Here is a 15,795-nt window from a genome sequence, read left to right as displayed (position 1 = left end):
ATAAAGAGGAATCACAGGCCAAGCAGACTTCTCCCTGCTGAGCTCACTATATTTCCATGCCACTGCAAGTCTACAGGCTCTGAATCTTCCCGTGGCCCAGGCAGCACCAGCCAGTGTCTCTGTCTCAGGAACAGTTTGGAGCACAGGCTGATCACATTTTTATCTGGAAAACACTGGGGCTCCAGAACAGAATTACAACATATACAAGCACCTGCACCTGGGTGCTCAGGCTACAGATGTCAACATAAAAAGCTTCAAACAACAGAGAGGACCAGAAAGTTCCTTACTGTGCTTCTTGCCAGCTATGGCTGACATATCCACTGCCTTGCTGGATTATGTAAAGGCCTTGGAGACAGGAACAAAAGACGGAGCATTTCATTCCACAGACTTTCTAATGAGATCTCCAGCTGGTTTATGAATCAGGAAGCTCAGAGAGAGCTCACAGCAGCAGACATGACCCACCCTTGCTGTTCTTTTGACAAATCTTTCTCCCAAAGATGTGCAGGACAGGCACTAGAGCTCTGCCGACTTGTGAGATTAAAACACTGCAATCACTGCTTTTCTTCCCTGATGCATCTGAGCATAAGGGAATGGACACACTCCACAGCTTCAGGGCAAACATAAGCAATGTGTTTCTGGACAGTGTGCCTCATCAGGCTCTGCCCCATTTATTAATGGAGCAGTTCTTGGTGTAACTACCAGACAAATCACTCAGCTCTTAGGCAAAAGAAGGGAGAAGTCCTCTGTACCCACATACTGTTAATTAAAAATTTTTACCCAAGGAGAATTAGGAGGAGGTAGAAATGTCAAGGTAGTTAATCACAGCTCCATTGCTTCAGTTTGTATTCTGCTTTAGGCAATCAATATTCCCTTCTTTCTCATCTACCTTATCTGAAAAAATGTGGTAATACATGACTCACAAGCAGGTTGGGACAGTGAATTTGGCTTTTACTTGCTGCACAGAGTGCCCTAACATGCTGTAGAGTATTAGGAATGGTTACTATGTGGGAGAGGGAACTACTTAGAAAATAGTCTCTTTGATCTGAATACTCTCTTGCTATCAAAGCGTTGGGATAACCTAGGGCCCACATTTATCAAGCACTCTGGCACTCTTCTCAGTGGAATCAAGCATGACACAAAATTCTTTAAATTGTTACCAAGGCCTTATGCAGGATCCCTAGGAGGTCAATGGGAACTGCTGGATTTCTGTGTGAAGGTTAGATGATGTAGCTAAAGGAAGCTAGCTGGAAGAACAAGAAAAACAGCCAATGGAAAATTCACTCAACTACACACAAATTTGTGTCACTGGCATAGTAACACAAGTGGAAATTCAGAGATAATCTGAACTGTTACTGCTGTCTTTAGAGTGACAGATAAACAATGGTCAATACAAAACCCCTGCATGATAGGCAAGTTATCAGCAAACTGGAGACAGGGGTAAGAAAAGCATTTGAGAGCTCTGTCTGTTACTGCAACTTTGTGGGGCACAACCAGCTTTGCCTTTCTGCCAGAAATACCTACGATGAAAATACCCATGATGAAAATACCCTGCACAGGTTTTAACTCCATGTGTTTAAATGTGTCACTGTTGACCCATGACAAAGTTGTGTCCCTCCTCATGGTAGATAAAGGTACATTCTTGGGTAATGTCGTTCATTGTTCAGCGGGGCATCTTTAAGCACAAAAAGTTCCTCATAAACATTTGAATATCAAAGTCTAATACTGGTTTTCTGGTGTGCTCCTGAAAACAGGTTTTCTCAAAATCCGTTTTCTTACCATGGTTTATAAAACAAACCTAACTTGTCTGTTCCTCCCCTTTACTAGAGACAATGTCCTGTTCTAGCCACCATCTCACCTAATGGCTAAAGCAAAGCTTCACATTCTTCCTCACTTTGATGGTTTGGGATCAGTTTCTTATGACAAATCACAGGTTCTGGAGCCCTGTGTCATCAGAGGCACAGCTGTTAGCTCACCAATAACATTGAAAGTCTTTCTGGCGTGTATTTTGCAGTCCTCAGTGCTTTTCAAAAGAACAAGCTTCATAACTTTTGACATGTTGGGTAAGAGGGGGTGGATGCAAAGATAAACAGTCACACTGTGGGAGTTGCCAAATCAAACCCAGGGATCCTGGCAGGGAGGTGAGGGAGGGAGAACAACTGTGCTGGACCAACACTCAGAGCAGAGAGAACTCTCTGACACTGAGGCTTCAGCCTATCCCAAAGTAACTGTTCTTATCCCTATCCTAACAACCTTGAGTAGTAAGCCTGCTTTGATACTGAATGCATAAAACATTGCTTTTTGCTGTCAACTTCGTAAATATTTTCACAATGTTTGTCTCCTCTGCACTGTGTTTCTCTCAGAGTTCCTATACATGAATAGGAACTTTAACTTTTTTACCGCATTTCAGGGCTGGATATGGCTCTAAGCTGGGCAGAAAAGTCTGCTCAGCCATTTCTCATCACACAATCCCTTTTCTGTTTCTTTGCCCCTCCTTTTCCAGTGTTTTGATGTCAGGATGAAAATTATGAATAAATGTTAAAGAACATGTTCTTACTAGAGACATGATGTGCACAACTTCTGATGAAAAATCCCATCTTGACTGCCACATTAGACAAGTTAGAAATACAAAAGGACTTCCTGCTCTGACATAAGAAGGTTAGTCTGATTTTCTGGCATAAGTATATTTAAAATTCATGAGTCTGTCCCTTACTGAAAATTAGAATCTGGATCAAAACTGAAGAAGTGATAGCAGAAGTTGTTAGTTGTTTGGAAGTATTCTTAGTTCCTTTCCTGCAATAAATTCGGGCAATATTCAAAGTTTTATCTGTCATCATGGCATATGTATTATTCAAAAGCTGGGGCATTAAGAAAAGCAAGAAGGAAGGTTTATTGCTCTCACACATGTAAATCATACAAATTAGCAGCTCTGGGTAGAAATCCCAGCTCCTGATGGCAACAGTGTTTTCTGCTCACTCTGCAAGTAAGGTCACTTGAATATTTTGAACAAAAGGGCTTTTTTTTATTTCCATCTGATATTTTTACACTGTAATCCTGAGTGTTAGGTCTATTTTTGACAAAAGTTGTTTTTGTGAGCTTATCCAGTCCTTAGGAGAAGAGTTCATGTTTTGTGGGGTTTTTTTCCTTAGCACTGGGTCATTGTGTTCTCCAAGAGTTTGTTCAGGCCTCAGATGAGGCAACAGAAGAAACAACTAAGGCACAGAATTTTAAGCAGCCTAGAAAAATCACTCCTCTTGACCAATTGCATTATCTTATTTTCTGACTGTATAATACTGCAAGTGCCTGTTGCTGCATTCCAGGAAATACAGGGGGGGAATGAAGGCGGAAAAGAAGTTTCTTATAGCTCTTTGCACTCATTTCTATGTTTTTGAGGGTTTTTTTATTTAATATATAAAAGCCTCAAACGACAATGTTTTCTCTCTTTTGCAAGTCACTCCTAAGGGGAAATATCTGACCTTTTACCCTACAATTAGAACATGTTGTTAAGGTAAATTAATCACCCAAAGTAGCAATCTCTGCCTCAAAAAAAAAAAAAAAAAAAAAAGGAAGCACAGGATAAAGAAAGCAGAAAAGATGTCACTTTTTAGTGCATTAAAGGAAACACAAAATGGGATTATTTAGTGCAAATACATCCCTTGGAGGCCACTGTTAGGAACCTGTTTCTCACTCTTGAAAACTCTTATGAATTTAGACCATAATCCCAACCTCCTTTTCATTGCCCTCTTTCTGGTCAGCCACTGGTTTGGCAACTCTATATTGGACAAATGTGCTGAAATCCTGAAAACTAAAATTACTTGTTTTTATGCAAATGAGTGATGCTTTATGTGAAAAACAACAATCACTTCTTTTTTAAAATCTTAAAAGTTTATTAGTAATAAAATAGTTATAAAAATAGTAATAAAATTACTAGAGTAATAAATAAATTACTAGAGCAATAAAAATTTGGACAATGAGGATTAGGACACTACAAGACAATAAAAAGCAAAGAATTATGGATGTCTGGATGTTTTTGGGCACTAAGCTGCCAAAATCATGCCTTGCAAACAAAGTAATAACCCTTAAAAGCAATAGCCTGTTGCATATTCATATATCTCATATATGATGCATAAATTCTTTTCAAATTAAGAATTTTTATGGTTTTTGTCAACTTCTTCCCCATAATCCTTGTGGTTCCATAAAGATGGAGAGAAGGTGGAAGGATGTTTGTCTTTTCTGATAAGGGGGCTGTAACTCTTTATGTGCCCTGTTGCCGTTATCTCTGTGCGAAGTTTCTCGATTATCTCATCTCTTTCTTGAGCTAGTTAAAAAGTATCTTACATAGCTTAGTTTCTATTTTAACATTGTGTTGTAACATAAAAATATATTTAACACACTACTTAAGAGAACTAATACAGCCTAACTTTCTAACATTACACATATAACATTCATTGCAGTATTTGTGAAAAGCCAATCATAAAATATGCATTTTTCACACTTTACAAGGGCATGTAGCAATAGGACAAAAGGGGAATGGCTTCAAACTGAAAAGTGAGTAGATTTAGGTATTGGGGAGAAATTCTTCCCTGTGAGGGTGGAGATGCCCAGAGCAGCTGAGGCTGGGAGTGTTCAAGGCCAGGTTGGGCAGGGCTTGGAGCACCCTGGTCCGGTGGAAGGTGCCCATGGCTGGGGGGATGAAACTTAATCATCTTTTAATTCCCTTGCAACCCAAACCATTCCGTGCATCTGTGATTCTGCTCTTCACTTCTACTCTCGGCACGACCTGTAACGAGAACCACGGGATAAGAAACACACTATCTTACATCAATGTGCAATTTTCCTATTGATATGTGTAGTAAATATAATTCGTGCCATTCCTTGTATGAAATATGTAATATTAGATACTTGTTAGATGATGCCCGTTTGTATTAGTTCCCCTCCCTTTGCAGGCGAGACTGGGTGTATATTGGAAACTGATTTACAAGTAACAGGATGTGGCTCAGCTAGGAGATGGGTCATGGCTGGACTCCAGGTGTTGATCATCGGTGCTGATCGTCGCATGAATGGCCCGAGATGGATCTCATGGAAATCCTCAAACAGATCCATGTGAATGCAGCTTTCCCGTAAAATCTCATCAGGAATTCACCTACCCGGATATTAAATTACTTCTTCTCATCACCAAAAAAGAGAATCTTATTAACCTATGGACTCTGAATAGAAGAAAAGACTGATTGCTGAAATCTTGGCCTCAGGCGGAATTTTCCCTATAAAAACCACTTGGGCCAGGCTGGAGGTGTGTGGGCATAGGGGTGCTGAGGCTGCCTCCTTATTGCACACCCAGGGCCGACCCCGGGCTCGGCTCTGTCCTTTCCTTGTGCCTGGCTAGATAGAATTTGACCGCTAATAAAATTATTTTTAATTTGGCTGAATAAATTCTCATTTACAACACCATTTATTAGCTGCTCACAGCCCAGCTCAGCGGAGCGGGGACCGGGCAGGTCTCGGACGCGCCGCCTCAGAGCGCGTTTCGGCGGCCATTTCGCCGCCTCCCTCAGCGCGCTCCGCCGCGGGCGGGCGGGGCGGGCGGGGCGGGGGCGGCGCTTGCGCGGCGGGGCCGCGGCCGCGGGAAGTTCGGCGCCACGTGAGGCGGCCGCGGGAGCGGCGCGTCCCGCAGACGGCGCCGGAGTCCCGCCGCGCTCGGCTCTGCAGGCCCGCTGCTCGCCCGCCCTCGCCATGGCCCCCGCCGAGATCCTCAGCGGCAAGATTGTCTCTGGGTACGTAGCGGGGCCCGCGGCACGGCCGGGTTCCCAGTCCGGGAGCCGCGGGGTTCTGCTCTGCGCTGTGGCCTCGGCGGCCCCCGGGTGTGCCGGCAGCGGGATGGCGGTTTTCACTCTGCCTCTGTGCACCAAGCAGGTTTGGAGACACTAAACTTTTTCACTGCGTTGCAGCCAAAGCTGGCTGTAAACGGGAGCTACTGGCCGAAGTGCGGTGTTAAAGGTCTGGAGGAGAGTGCAAAGTGCTGCCGGTGCTCCCCCGTACCAGCGCTGCGCCTGCTGGGGTCTCTTCGGCAGCCCCAGGACGCGCTGGTGCCCGCTCAGCATCGGTGAGATGAGAGATGTGACCTACACCCCCTGACCTACAGCTTCGCTGTGTGCAGGCTGGGCTGTTGGGATGCTTTATGAGCAGGAGCTGGGAACATGTGCTTTAAGTATGGGCTCTGTTTTCATACTCCATAAGCACTGACTGCTCCTCTTTAAAGCAAAATGAGTTAATCCACATATTGGATCGCACACAGCTGAATGTTCACAAGTCCCCTGCCAAAGCTATTTAAAAGATTTGGGAGACCTTGAAAGAAAAAGTATTCTCATACTTTTCAGCAGTTACTTAGCTGGCAAGCCCTGGGTATAGGTGAGCCTGCATAGCATCTTTTAAAAAAAACCAGTTTTTCCTCCTGCCACTCAACATACACATTTGTAAGACAGCCAAATAAATTTCCCTAATCCTGAGAGAAATTCATTGTAGTGGTTCTGTTATATTCTGTGGAAACAGGGTTTAGTTAGGTAGATCATTGGGTATCCCCTGCCAATATAATCAGGGAATTCTGACAGAAAACACTTGCAAGGTATAAAGTAATCTCAGCAAAGCAGATAGCCCTCCTCTTAGGTATTGCTCTTAGCTTTTGCTTTACATAGAATGCATAGGTTTGGAAAAGTAGGCCCAATGTGCCTTGACTTTGAATATCCATGAGGAAAAGCTGCTTCCATGTTTTTTACCTGGTAGTTTTGGAGCCAGTACCACCTGTGTGTGGCAGTCTCTCAGTTTTACATGCTTCATTCCATCTGGTGCTTTTGGCACTGTAATGCCTGTGCTTGCTGCTGGTGGGACTTCGTGATTTGCCTGTTGTAGGTTTCTTTCCTGTCATAGAAAGTCACCCTGAAGTGCAATAGGTCCTGGAAAGATGCTAGTTTGGGTATAGTGATAATTCACATTAAAACTTCTAGCTTCCTTGGCATGGCATGTTGCATTACTTAATTTTAAAGATAAAGGGGTGAAATTTTTTATTTCTGTTTGTTTTCTGTACTACAGTAGCAGCTATAAACTACCAGTTCTCAGAGGACATTCATGATGTGCAAATACTTGCGAAGAGGCATGAGCTTTTAACAGGCACATGCAGGAGAAAGATTTTATTAACTTCCAGCACATCTCTTAAGGTGCTTGGCTGAAGTCTGACTTCCAGAGTCATCAAATCTTGACCTGAAGAAACCACAAAATGGAAAAATAATTGCAGTTGCTCAGCTGTCTTTCAGTTCCTTTATTTGTGCTGTGTTTATGTTCAGTATAGCAAAAGCATCACCTCTTCCCTATGGGCCTTAGGTAGTTCTGCCTTTTTCTGGTGGAGTACTTGAAGGAGTCATGAGAAATTGAGGTGTCCACCCTGGAGACAGCTGTCCCTTTCTTCCAGGCCCAGAGTCTGGCAGCAGCAGGAGTGATAGGCATGTGGTTTTTCTAGGAATTTACAACTGATCTGCCTGTTGTAGAAAGGGAACGTCCCTGACTTTGCATCAACGGCAAAATGTTTTCAGCTATTGTCTTGTAGGGGGTGGATTTTGTTACTTTACCCTTTAATCAAGAAAAAGGTTTATTTTGTAAGTTGGTCAAATATTGACAAATGAGTTGAATCGAACAAGTAGTGTTCAGCTATGTAATGCTGGATTTCTGTGTGTGTTTTAAATCAAAGCTCATAAGCATTGCGAACTTTCTCCTCCAGCCACCAAGCACTCCTTCCTGAAAATAGATGAAAAAATACCTAATTCACAATCATGCCAGCTATTTAAACAAATATCAGGTAGATACTGGCATTCTTATTCTTGTGAGACATATAAAAAGAGAATAAATACTTTGAAATAGTTTCCTTGCCTCTATAAATAAGGAAAACTTGATGAAGTGATAAAGCTAGTTCACACCTTTGGAAGGCTCAAAAGAGGTACGAAGGAAAATGGACATTTTCAGTGGCTTTGAGTATTACCTGTGAGGATGGAAAATGTGTTTAGGCTGAGCATGGGAAGGAGAGCACAGCAGGCATTGTTTTCTCTGTGGGATTTTGGTGTTGATGTTAATGTATCAACATCAAAGTGCATGTAGTCTGCTTCTGTCAGTACAAACAAGACGCTTACATAGTCTGTGAAATATATTAAGTATTGGATGGGTTCTGCATCCATCTGAGTTGGCTGGTTACCTCAGGATGGCTTTTCTCTTCTCTGAGTGGCTGTTCAGTAATTCTGCCTTAGATTTTGCTACAAGTTAAATTTGCCTCATTGGCAAATGAGTTACAAAAGATGAGTTATTGTATAACAGTACAGTAAACAAATGACTAATGGGAGGAAGAAAAGCAGTGCTTTAAATATGCAGGATATGGTGGTTTGAAGGTAATAAAAATACAATATTCTCCACCTTTTATTGCTGGTATTCCCGGAAGAAAAAGCAATCTCTGTTTCTGTGTCTAAAGAGATAATCAGGGCAAAACACGATAGTGACTCTGTACAGTTTATGTGCCCTGCAGTGAGCTGTGTGTTCAGGCTTTACCATCTGAAAGAGTCCAGGTGTGGAAACCTCTGGCTAGGCCTGAATTGGTTGGTAGGACCAGGAGTGGACCAACATTTCTGCTCTGGAAGAGTGGCTGATGAGTTGTGATGGCAGGGAGGAGTTAGCCCCTAGGGATGGGCCAGGTAGTGCTTTGGGTTTAGAGTGCTCAGTAAAATGGTGATCAGGTAACTGAGGTAACTGATCCAGGTTAACTAGAGGTAACAGTGCAGTAAACAACTCCTTGGCCTTATTTGGTTTTTTTGGGTTCCTATTGTACTTCCAGGTGAATCTAGTCTGAAGTGAAAAAAATCCCCTGATCTCTGAGCTTTCTTTTTTACCAGATCATACCCACAGTGTATCAGGCTTGCACTGAAGGGTCCCACACTGTGGATGGGCTGAGTTAAAGTGAACTGCCAGTGCTATTGGTGGCCCCAAACACAAGCAAGAACCCTTGAGTTCAGTGCTGTGCAGACACAGTTTAAAAAAAAATGGGACTCTGTTTTCTTCTCTCTTATCAACTCTTTAGAGCATTCTCCCTGTTTGGTGGAGAACAGGGCCACAGATCTGTGATCTGTGCACATCAGCACCAGCTTGCAGGGAAGGTAAAGAACATGTGGGGACTGCTGTGTCCCCCTTTGTGGAATTAGTAAAATCTCAATCTGATTTCTTCAGAAGGCAAACCTTTGTAGATAGGGCCTAGAGTATTGTCTGGAGTGCTTGCAGCCACTCAGTCCAAAGGTGGATTGAGTCCTTACCTATTGTTCTATGTTTTCCTCTGATTAAATCACCTGATAGTAGGGTATTATATGCAGTATTTTGGGAAACAGGCCTGCATGCATACTGCAGCATGGGAACATGGTATCATAACTCATGTTTGGGGCAAGGTCTCCTAAGTTTTAAAGACTCAGCTTTGAATTAAACTCTGTTGTTCTGTTATCAGTCATCCACATTTGCCGAGTTTCTCAATTGCTGCCTGTCTCTCAGACCCACCTTGGACTGAAATTCTGGACATGATGAAAAAGCATCCAAAAAAGCAGAAATGTCTTCATGTGTTTACCTGGTCTGAAGAGAGCTCATGCATGTATTTGTGCTGACACAACCAAAAAGGTGGTTAAAAAACCTTGTGAGTGTGGAAGTTGTAGAAGGTAGCAGGCATTTTTCCTAGGAGATAAGGACAGTGTGCCAGGAGCATGCAATGGTTGGAGCATGAGAAAAGAAGGTGGGAGACATGTGAACTCATTCCAGCTCTAAATGATGTCTTCCTGGAACTGGAGCCATCTGTTGAATTGCCAGCAGTGTTCAGATGGTCTTTCCCAAGGTATTTCCTATCCTGGTGCCACTCATTGAGCCAACCTGTGACTTCCTTCAGGAGAGCTGCCTCTGTGCCTCCTTTGGGTGCAAGTGGGATGATCTGTGACATTCTTTTTTGCAGTCTCCTCACTGCATTTTAAGATGAGGCAGTTGTCCTGAGCTAGGCTGTGCTACTGTGGTGGTTTGGAGATGGGAAAGCTTGTTTTATCACATTATGGTGTTGGTCATGGGAGCAGTAGGAGGTGAGCAGTGGCAGTGCTGTAAGGAGGAATGGCTGCAGGGACAGCAGCTCCGACCAGGAATGGTGCAGCACCTGGGGAGCACCATCAGCCTCATGCAGCTGTTTCTGCAGGGCTGCAGCAGGAGCATTTCTGGTGCATGTTTGTGAAACCCTTGGGGTATCTGTGATCCAGGCAGTAAAGCCAAAGCCTCCCCTTTGGGGACAGGCCTCTTCTGGAGCACCACTCTCTTCGAGGAGGTATTTGCCAGGTCCTGAGTTTGGCACTGTTTGCATAGACCCTTGACCCCCTTACAGAAGGGACAGAAACACAGCCTGGTGTCATCTTCAGTATGGTGCTGTGTGTCCTCACCAGCAGAGCAGAGTCCATAATCCCACAGGAGGGTGTGGGGTTCTGCTGACACGGGAGCCATGTTCTCTCCATTTCCAGCAGAGCTAAAGGAGTGTGGTTTGTCCTTTGTTTGAATTTCTGGGAAATTAACTTAATAAATTTAAATTCTGTTACAGTCCACAGAAAGAAATGCTAACAAGTTCTTTAATCTTTGGAGCTGACTGTTGCATTGTATGCTTAGAACCATGTGCTGTCCTTAACCTGTGTGGACCCTGGACTTTTGTTTGCTGCATGAATTTGTTTGTGGAAGGGCATGTTGGGCACAGGAGGGGACTTAGAGTCAGAGAGAAGGCTTTTGGGGAAGCAGACACATAGACGTGCAAATTTTCTGTTTGAAGACTTAAAAGAATTTTCATACAGCTAGTAAGAAATGGTGTTGATTTATCAATATGAACATTTTATCTTTGGGAAGGACTGAGGTCCACAATAGAATTTTGCAGACTGTGTAACTAAATAGCTGCTGGTTTGCAAAGATTATTTTTATGGCTTTTCTAAGTCTATGGAGAAAAAATTCTTTTTTCTTGAATTTTCTCTTAAACCTTTGCCCCTGTGGTTTTTGTGAGCACTGGAGAACAGTGGTGCCCAACGCTAGGTGGCTGTCTAACAAGTGATTTCTTGATTCAAGGCTTCTAAAGAAAATTGCACTGACAGCACCACGTCTGCATGTTTGTGTGTGTTGCCTTTCTTCGGAAGCTGAAGGGGAGGTGACCTAGTGCCTAATTACAGAAAATGACGGCAATGTAATGTGTGAATAGTTGCGGCTGCTGGGGGTGAAAGCACACCACAGCCCTGCTTTACAGAGGAAGTTGGGTGGGCTTGTTTCTCTTCAGTGAGAAGACTGAAATAAAAGTAATACCTAAACCTGGGGCCCTTTCTAAAATTTCATGTTTGTTTGCTGGCCACAAACCAGTACTACACTTTCCTTACTGGAACATGAGAGACCTCAGAAATAGTTCCCTTGGAGAGTTGCCCACAGCCCCCACTCACTGGCCATGTGCAGGGGGTTTCTGATGCTCCTTGAGGTTCTTGTGTTGTTACAGGCTGCTCATGAGCCAGCTCAGCTGCCTCCCTAGGGGCTTACAGCTGGAGTGTAAGGAGAGGCAGTTGGGGATTTTGCTACCCAGCAGATGAATTTTTGTCACTTAAGCATAAAGAATTGCTGGGATAAGGTTTGCTATGAGACTGTTTTCTGAACTCATCAGCTGGTCTTGGTGTCAAGTGTTCTACAGAGGTGACAGCTCAAGGAAGGCTCAGAACTACGGTTTCTTAAATAAGACTGACAACAGTTGCTTCCACTGAAGCTTGTTAAGAGACTTTGAACCACTTGGCCAGATGCAAACACCTATAAATATTGTAAACCCACTCCTCAGGTGCTGCTGAGCTCTGACCACGTGATTGAAGATGCAGCAGGAGAGATGCATGATTTGGGATGTAGCTGGAGGCTGTGACTCCCTCTGAGATGAAACTTCAAACAGCCTTAGGGCTGCTTCTAGCTGGGCCAGCTGCAGCTGTCCCCTGGGATCAGTGCTGCTGGCTTGAGGAGCTGTGTGCTGCTCCCATTTCCCTGTCTTCCTGCCTCTGGCAGCCCTAATCTGGAGCTCATAGTTGCAGGGTAGAGTTGCCTCACTGGGTATTTGTTTTCCTGGAGTTTCCCTCTATGCAGTAGTCACAGCCTCCCAGCTAGCATCAGCTACATACCCTGTCCCTGTACCCTTGCCATTCACATTTTTAGTGAACTGGCACCAACAGCACCTGCTGCAGTCTGGGAAGTCTGGTCCCACTTGGGGGGTAGCAGACCTGGTGATACTGATCTGAGAGTAAATGAGCACAAGAACAAAAGGCTGTTTGGTACAGGGTAGATTTGCTGACTGTGGTGATAGCACTTTCTCATCTCAGAGAATGGGGATGGGACACAAGGTGGAGTTCACATGGAGGACAGACCTGTCAAGACTCTCATGTCCTGTAAGGTTTTGCTTACCTGGCTTTTGCTTCTGAATGTTTCTTACATGTGGCACAGTGTTGTGCCACAGGCTCTGTGCAGTGCCCATGAGATGGACAGGACTGGTCAGTTCTTTCAGAATCCTGACTGCCTCTGGTGAGGAGATGGAGCAGTTGGGCCTCCACCTTCCCTGGTGAAAGATTATGCCTGTGGGGCCAGAGAGTGGTTGAGAAATTGGAGGGGAGTGCAAGGCTGGGGAGAGGTGATAACAGTGACTTTTGAGCTGTCTGTGGCTAATTTCAATGCTGGGTACTTGTTATTAAAACGTTCCATGGTAAAGCAGATGTGAGTTCACATCGGAGCTAGAACAACCAGTCAGTGCTCTGTTTCAAAGTTGTAGTTTTTTACAATTGTATCTTTAAACCTGCCTTTACTGAAGAGTTTGCCTGAGCTGTGTTACTAGGGTTTGGTGATTTTTCCTCACCTCTGTCCACCTCCAATTCTCTTCCCTGCTTTATCTTTGGGTACCTCATGCCTGTTTAGTTATTTCCCAGAATTTTACCATTGTAGATTCATAATCCTTTGCCAGACAGCTTCTGTGACAGTGACAACTGCTGCCTCTGGGATTCAGGTAATTTTAGTACAGCATAGGTGGAAAGAGGATTTCCTTTTGAGAAAGGAGTTTGAAATCCCAAGAGTTTCCATGCTGAATTTTGAACCCTTTTGTTTTACCCTTATATCCTATGAGAGTGTGAAGAAGCACAATGTGGACTTCAAACTATAAAGTTATTTAAATAAATGTGAGGGAACCTGGTTCCAGAATGTCTCAGTGATTTGTGGACATCAATCTTATTTGGAGATTGCTGGGAGCTGTGTACTCAAGGCATAAGTACATGTTTGCCAGTCTGCCCCTCTGTCACTTCTACACCTCCTGACTGTATCAGAATTCAGCCCCATCATTAACTTCTACCTTGTATTTGTTTTAATTTTTTCCCCTTTTCAGACAAGTGAGAGAGAGACTAAAGCAGCAAGTTATTGAGATGACTGAGAAATTTCCAGGCTTCAGACCAGGACTTGCCATTTTACAGGTATTGTTTTCTTGAATGACAACTACAGAAAATATGACTTGCTTTGCAGTGGTAAGGGCACAGCTGATAAGCTTCATTAAAAGCTGCCTTGTAGTTGGTAGCATTTTATTAGGAACAGTGTTCTCTGTGAGATGGTGACACAGTCCTATTATGTCTTTTTGCCAGGTATCAGAGTCCAACATTTTTGGGGGGGTTTTAAGTTGTTTTATTTCTTTCCTCAGACCCTGTTCTCTGTTGGAGTTTTGTATTTGTGAAATGGTGAAATCAAGATGTTTGCCTATTAAGAGCAAGCTTGTAGACTCCATTCCAAATCTCTGCACTTGAGTGAGCCCTGACGTTTGGCAGCTTTCAGAGATGTGTTTGTACCAGAAATCCTCCAAATGGGATGTTTATTAAGTGATCTGGTCTGCTGTTATGTAAAAACATGGAGAAAAACGAGGGGTGGAGAATGGGAGGGAACCCAAACAAAACTAAAACTGCCTTTGATCAAGATGTCTTTGAGTACAAGGGATGGAACAACATCCTTTTGCTGAATTGGGTATCCCTCAGAAGTGAGCAAGTGTTGGAGTCTACACAGAAAGGCTTGCAGAGGTAAAAAGCACATGACAAGTACAGGGGTTTGACCTGTGTTTGCCATCGTTTTTTTCCTTTGCAGCTATAAAAAAATGGAAACTCTGCTTAGGTCAGAAGGTGAATAGCAGTAGCAAGTGTCATGCTACAGGAAGGACCTGTGTGTCCACAAAGGATTGAGGGAATGTCAGTGGCTGCTTAGAGAAGTGACTTTTGTCCTTATTCAGTATTTTGAGCTCCTGCAGAGTGCATGTCTGTAGATTTCAGTGCTAATACCACCATAGCACAAAAAGGCCATGCTCCGCTTTGATGCCAGGAACAAATTTTTGCTTGTGGTTTTTTTTTGGGTTTTCTTTCTGGTTTTCCTTTCCATTAGCTTTTAGTAGATTGTCTCTACAGAAGCTTTGTCTGCAGATGCTTGGAAGGAAGGAAGGAGGGTCTAAAAATTTAATAGTGCTTTGATGAAAGTTGCTGAACTGTTGACCTCATAAAAACTGTGTTCAAAAATTGCTGTCTTGTGACATTATTGGATTGTTTTCCTGGTGGGCTTTGTATTCAGTCCTGAATTGTCTCAGAGTCCTTTACAACCTGTTTGCTCTTTGGCTGTCTGACACTTTTGTAAGGTGTCAAGCAATCTGGGCTTGGAGTTCATCTGCTAATACTGATATTTGCAGCTGTCTGTTTTCAGTGAAGTCAAGACAAAGAGCTGTTTCTTATTTGTAGTACATCATATATTATGTGCTCTGTTTTTGGGAGGCATCTGGTGTTCTCTGAACTCAAGGAATAAGTCAGTTAATATTTTTTTTTTTTGTCCTGTTAGTAATTTCTTATTCACAAAACATATGTTTGCTGACATCTCCTGCTTCTCTGCCCTGTATGAAACAAACCTTTTCCTAAATCCAGCAGACTTTACAGGGAGACAGCCCCTTTATCTGTACCTAGGGAGGAAGAACCAATGTGTACTGGGTGATCAGGTTACCCCTGCAGCTTGCAGTCTATGTGACAACCAGGGATGGCTCCCACGTACCAGGGAACAGAATTTCAAGAGCTTGCTTATCAGCTTTTCCTTATTTGACCCCTATTTTCTTAAGGTTAGAAGGAGTATTACCTTTAACCAAACATACTGGATGATGCAAGTGGTCTCCTAAAATGCAGTTGTACTGTAAGCATGCAGTACTGCCAAAAACTGTAGGCATTTGTTCCACTTGGTGCTTTCTCTTTGTGCACCACTTTGTCCTTGTTTTGGTTTTTGTTTGGAAGGAAAATTCTCAAGGTCCAAAATAGCAGTGGAAGGAATGTCTCCATCAAAGCACACATGTACATAAAATTCAGATTCCTGGATATCAAAGGGGCCCAAGGTTTCTGAAAGCCTTAATCATATAATTGAATGTTATCAGCGCCTGCTGATGATGTTAATTAGCTAAGGATTTAACTTCCTCAGATCAGATGGCAGGCAATATTTCCTGCTTTGGAGACCACTGTGTTTTTAAGGTTTTTCAACAGGTGCAAATAGTTTGTGCAGGAGATCAGACAGCTTGTCTTTATCTGCCTTGTACTTGAAAGAACTTTCCTGTTAGCTCCAGCTGTTTGCATCCTCTATCAGTGTGTTTTACAGTAATTCAGGAATACCTCTGTCTCCTTGATGTAGATCCAAGGAAGCTGAGGGTTAAGCCCATCTCAG

The 15,795-nt window shown here is 43.4% G+C and overlaps 1 protein-coding gene across 2 annotated transcripts in view; it reads left to right on the top strand.

The window, feature by feature from the left end:
* The first annotated feature begins 5,633 nt into the window (after nt 1–5,633).
* Nucleotides 5,634–15,795, top strand: part of MTHFD1 (methylenetetrahydrofolate dehydrogenase, cyclohydrolase and formyltetrahydrofolate synthetase 1) — a 39,722-nt gene continuing 29,560 nt past the window's right edge. The window contains exons 1-2 of one of the 2 annotated variants that reach the window (XM_021554537.4): nt 5,634–5,768; nt 13,460–13,544. In XM_021554537.4, coding sequence (XP_021410212.2) covers nt 5,728–5,768; nt 13,460–13,544 — 126 coding nt within the window. In that variant the 5' untranslated portion in view covers nt 5,634–5,727. The remainder of the gene's footprint in view (nt 5,769–13,459; nt 13,545–15,795) is intronic. The other variant, XM_021554539.4, reaches the window with a different exon arrangement.

This window comes from Lonchura striata, chromosome 5 (assembly GCF_050655825.1).
Source record: "Lonchura striata isolate lonStrDom1 chromosome 5, ASM5065582v1, whole genome shotgun sequence".
Lineage (NCBI taxonomy): Eukaryota > Metazoa > Chordata > Aves > Passeriformes > Estrildidae > Lonchura > Lonchura striata.
The sequence above is the reverse complement of the archived record's forward strand: the minus strand, read 5'-3'. Positions and strand labels throughout refer to the sequence as shown.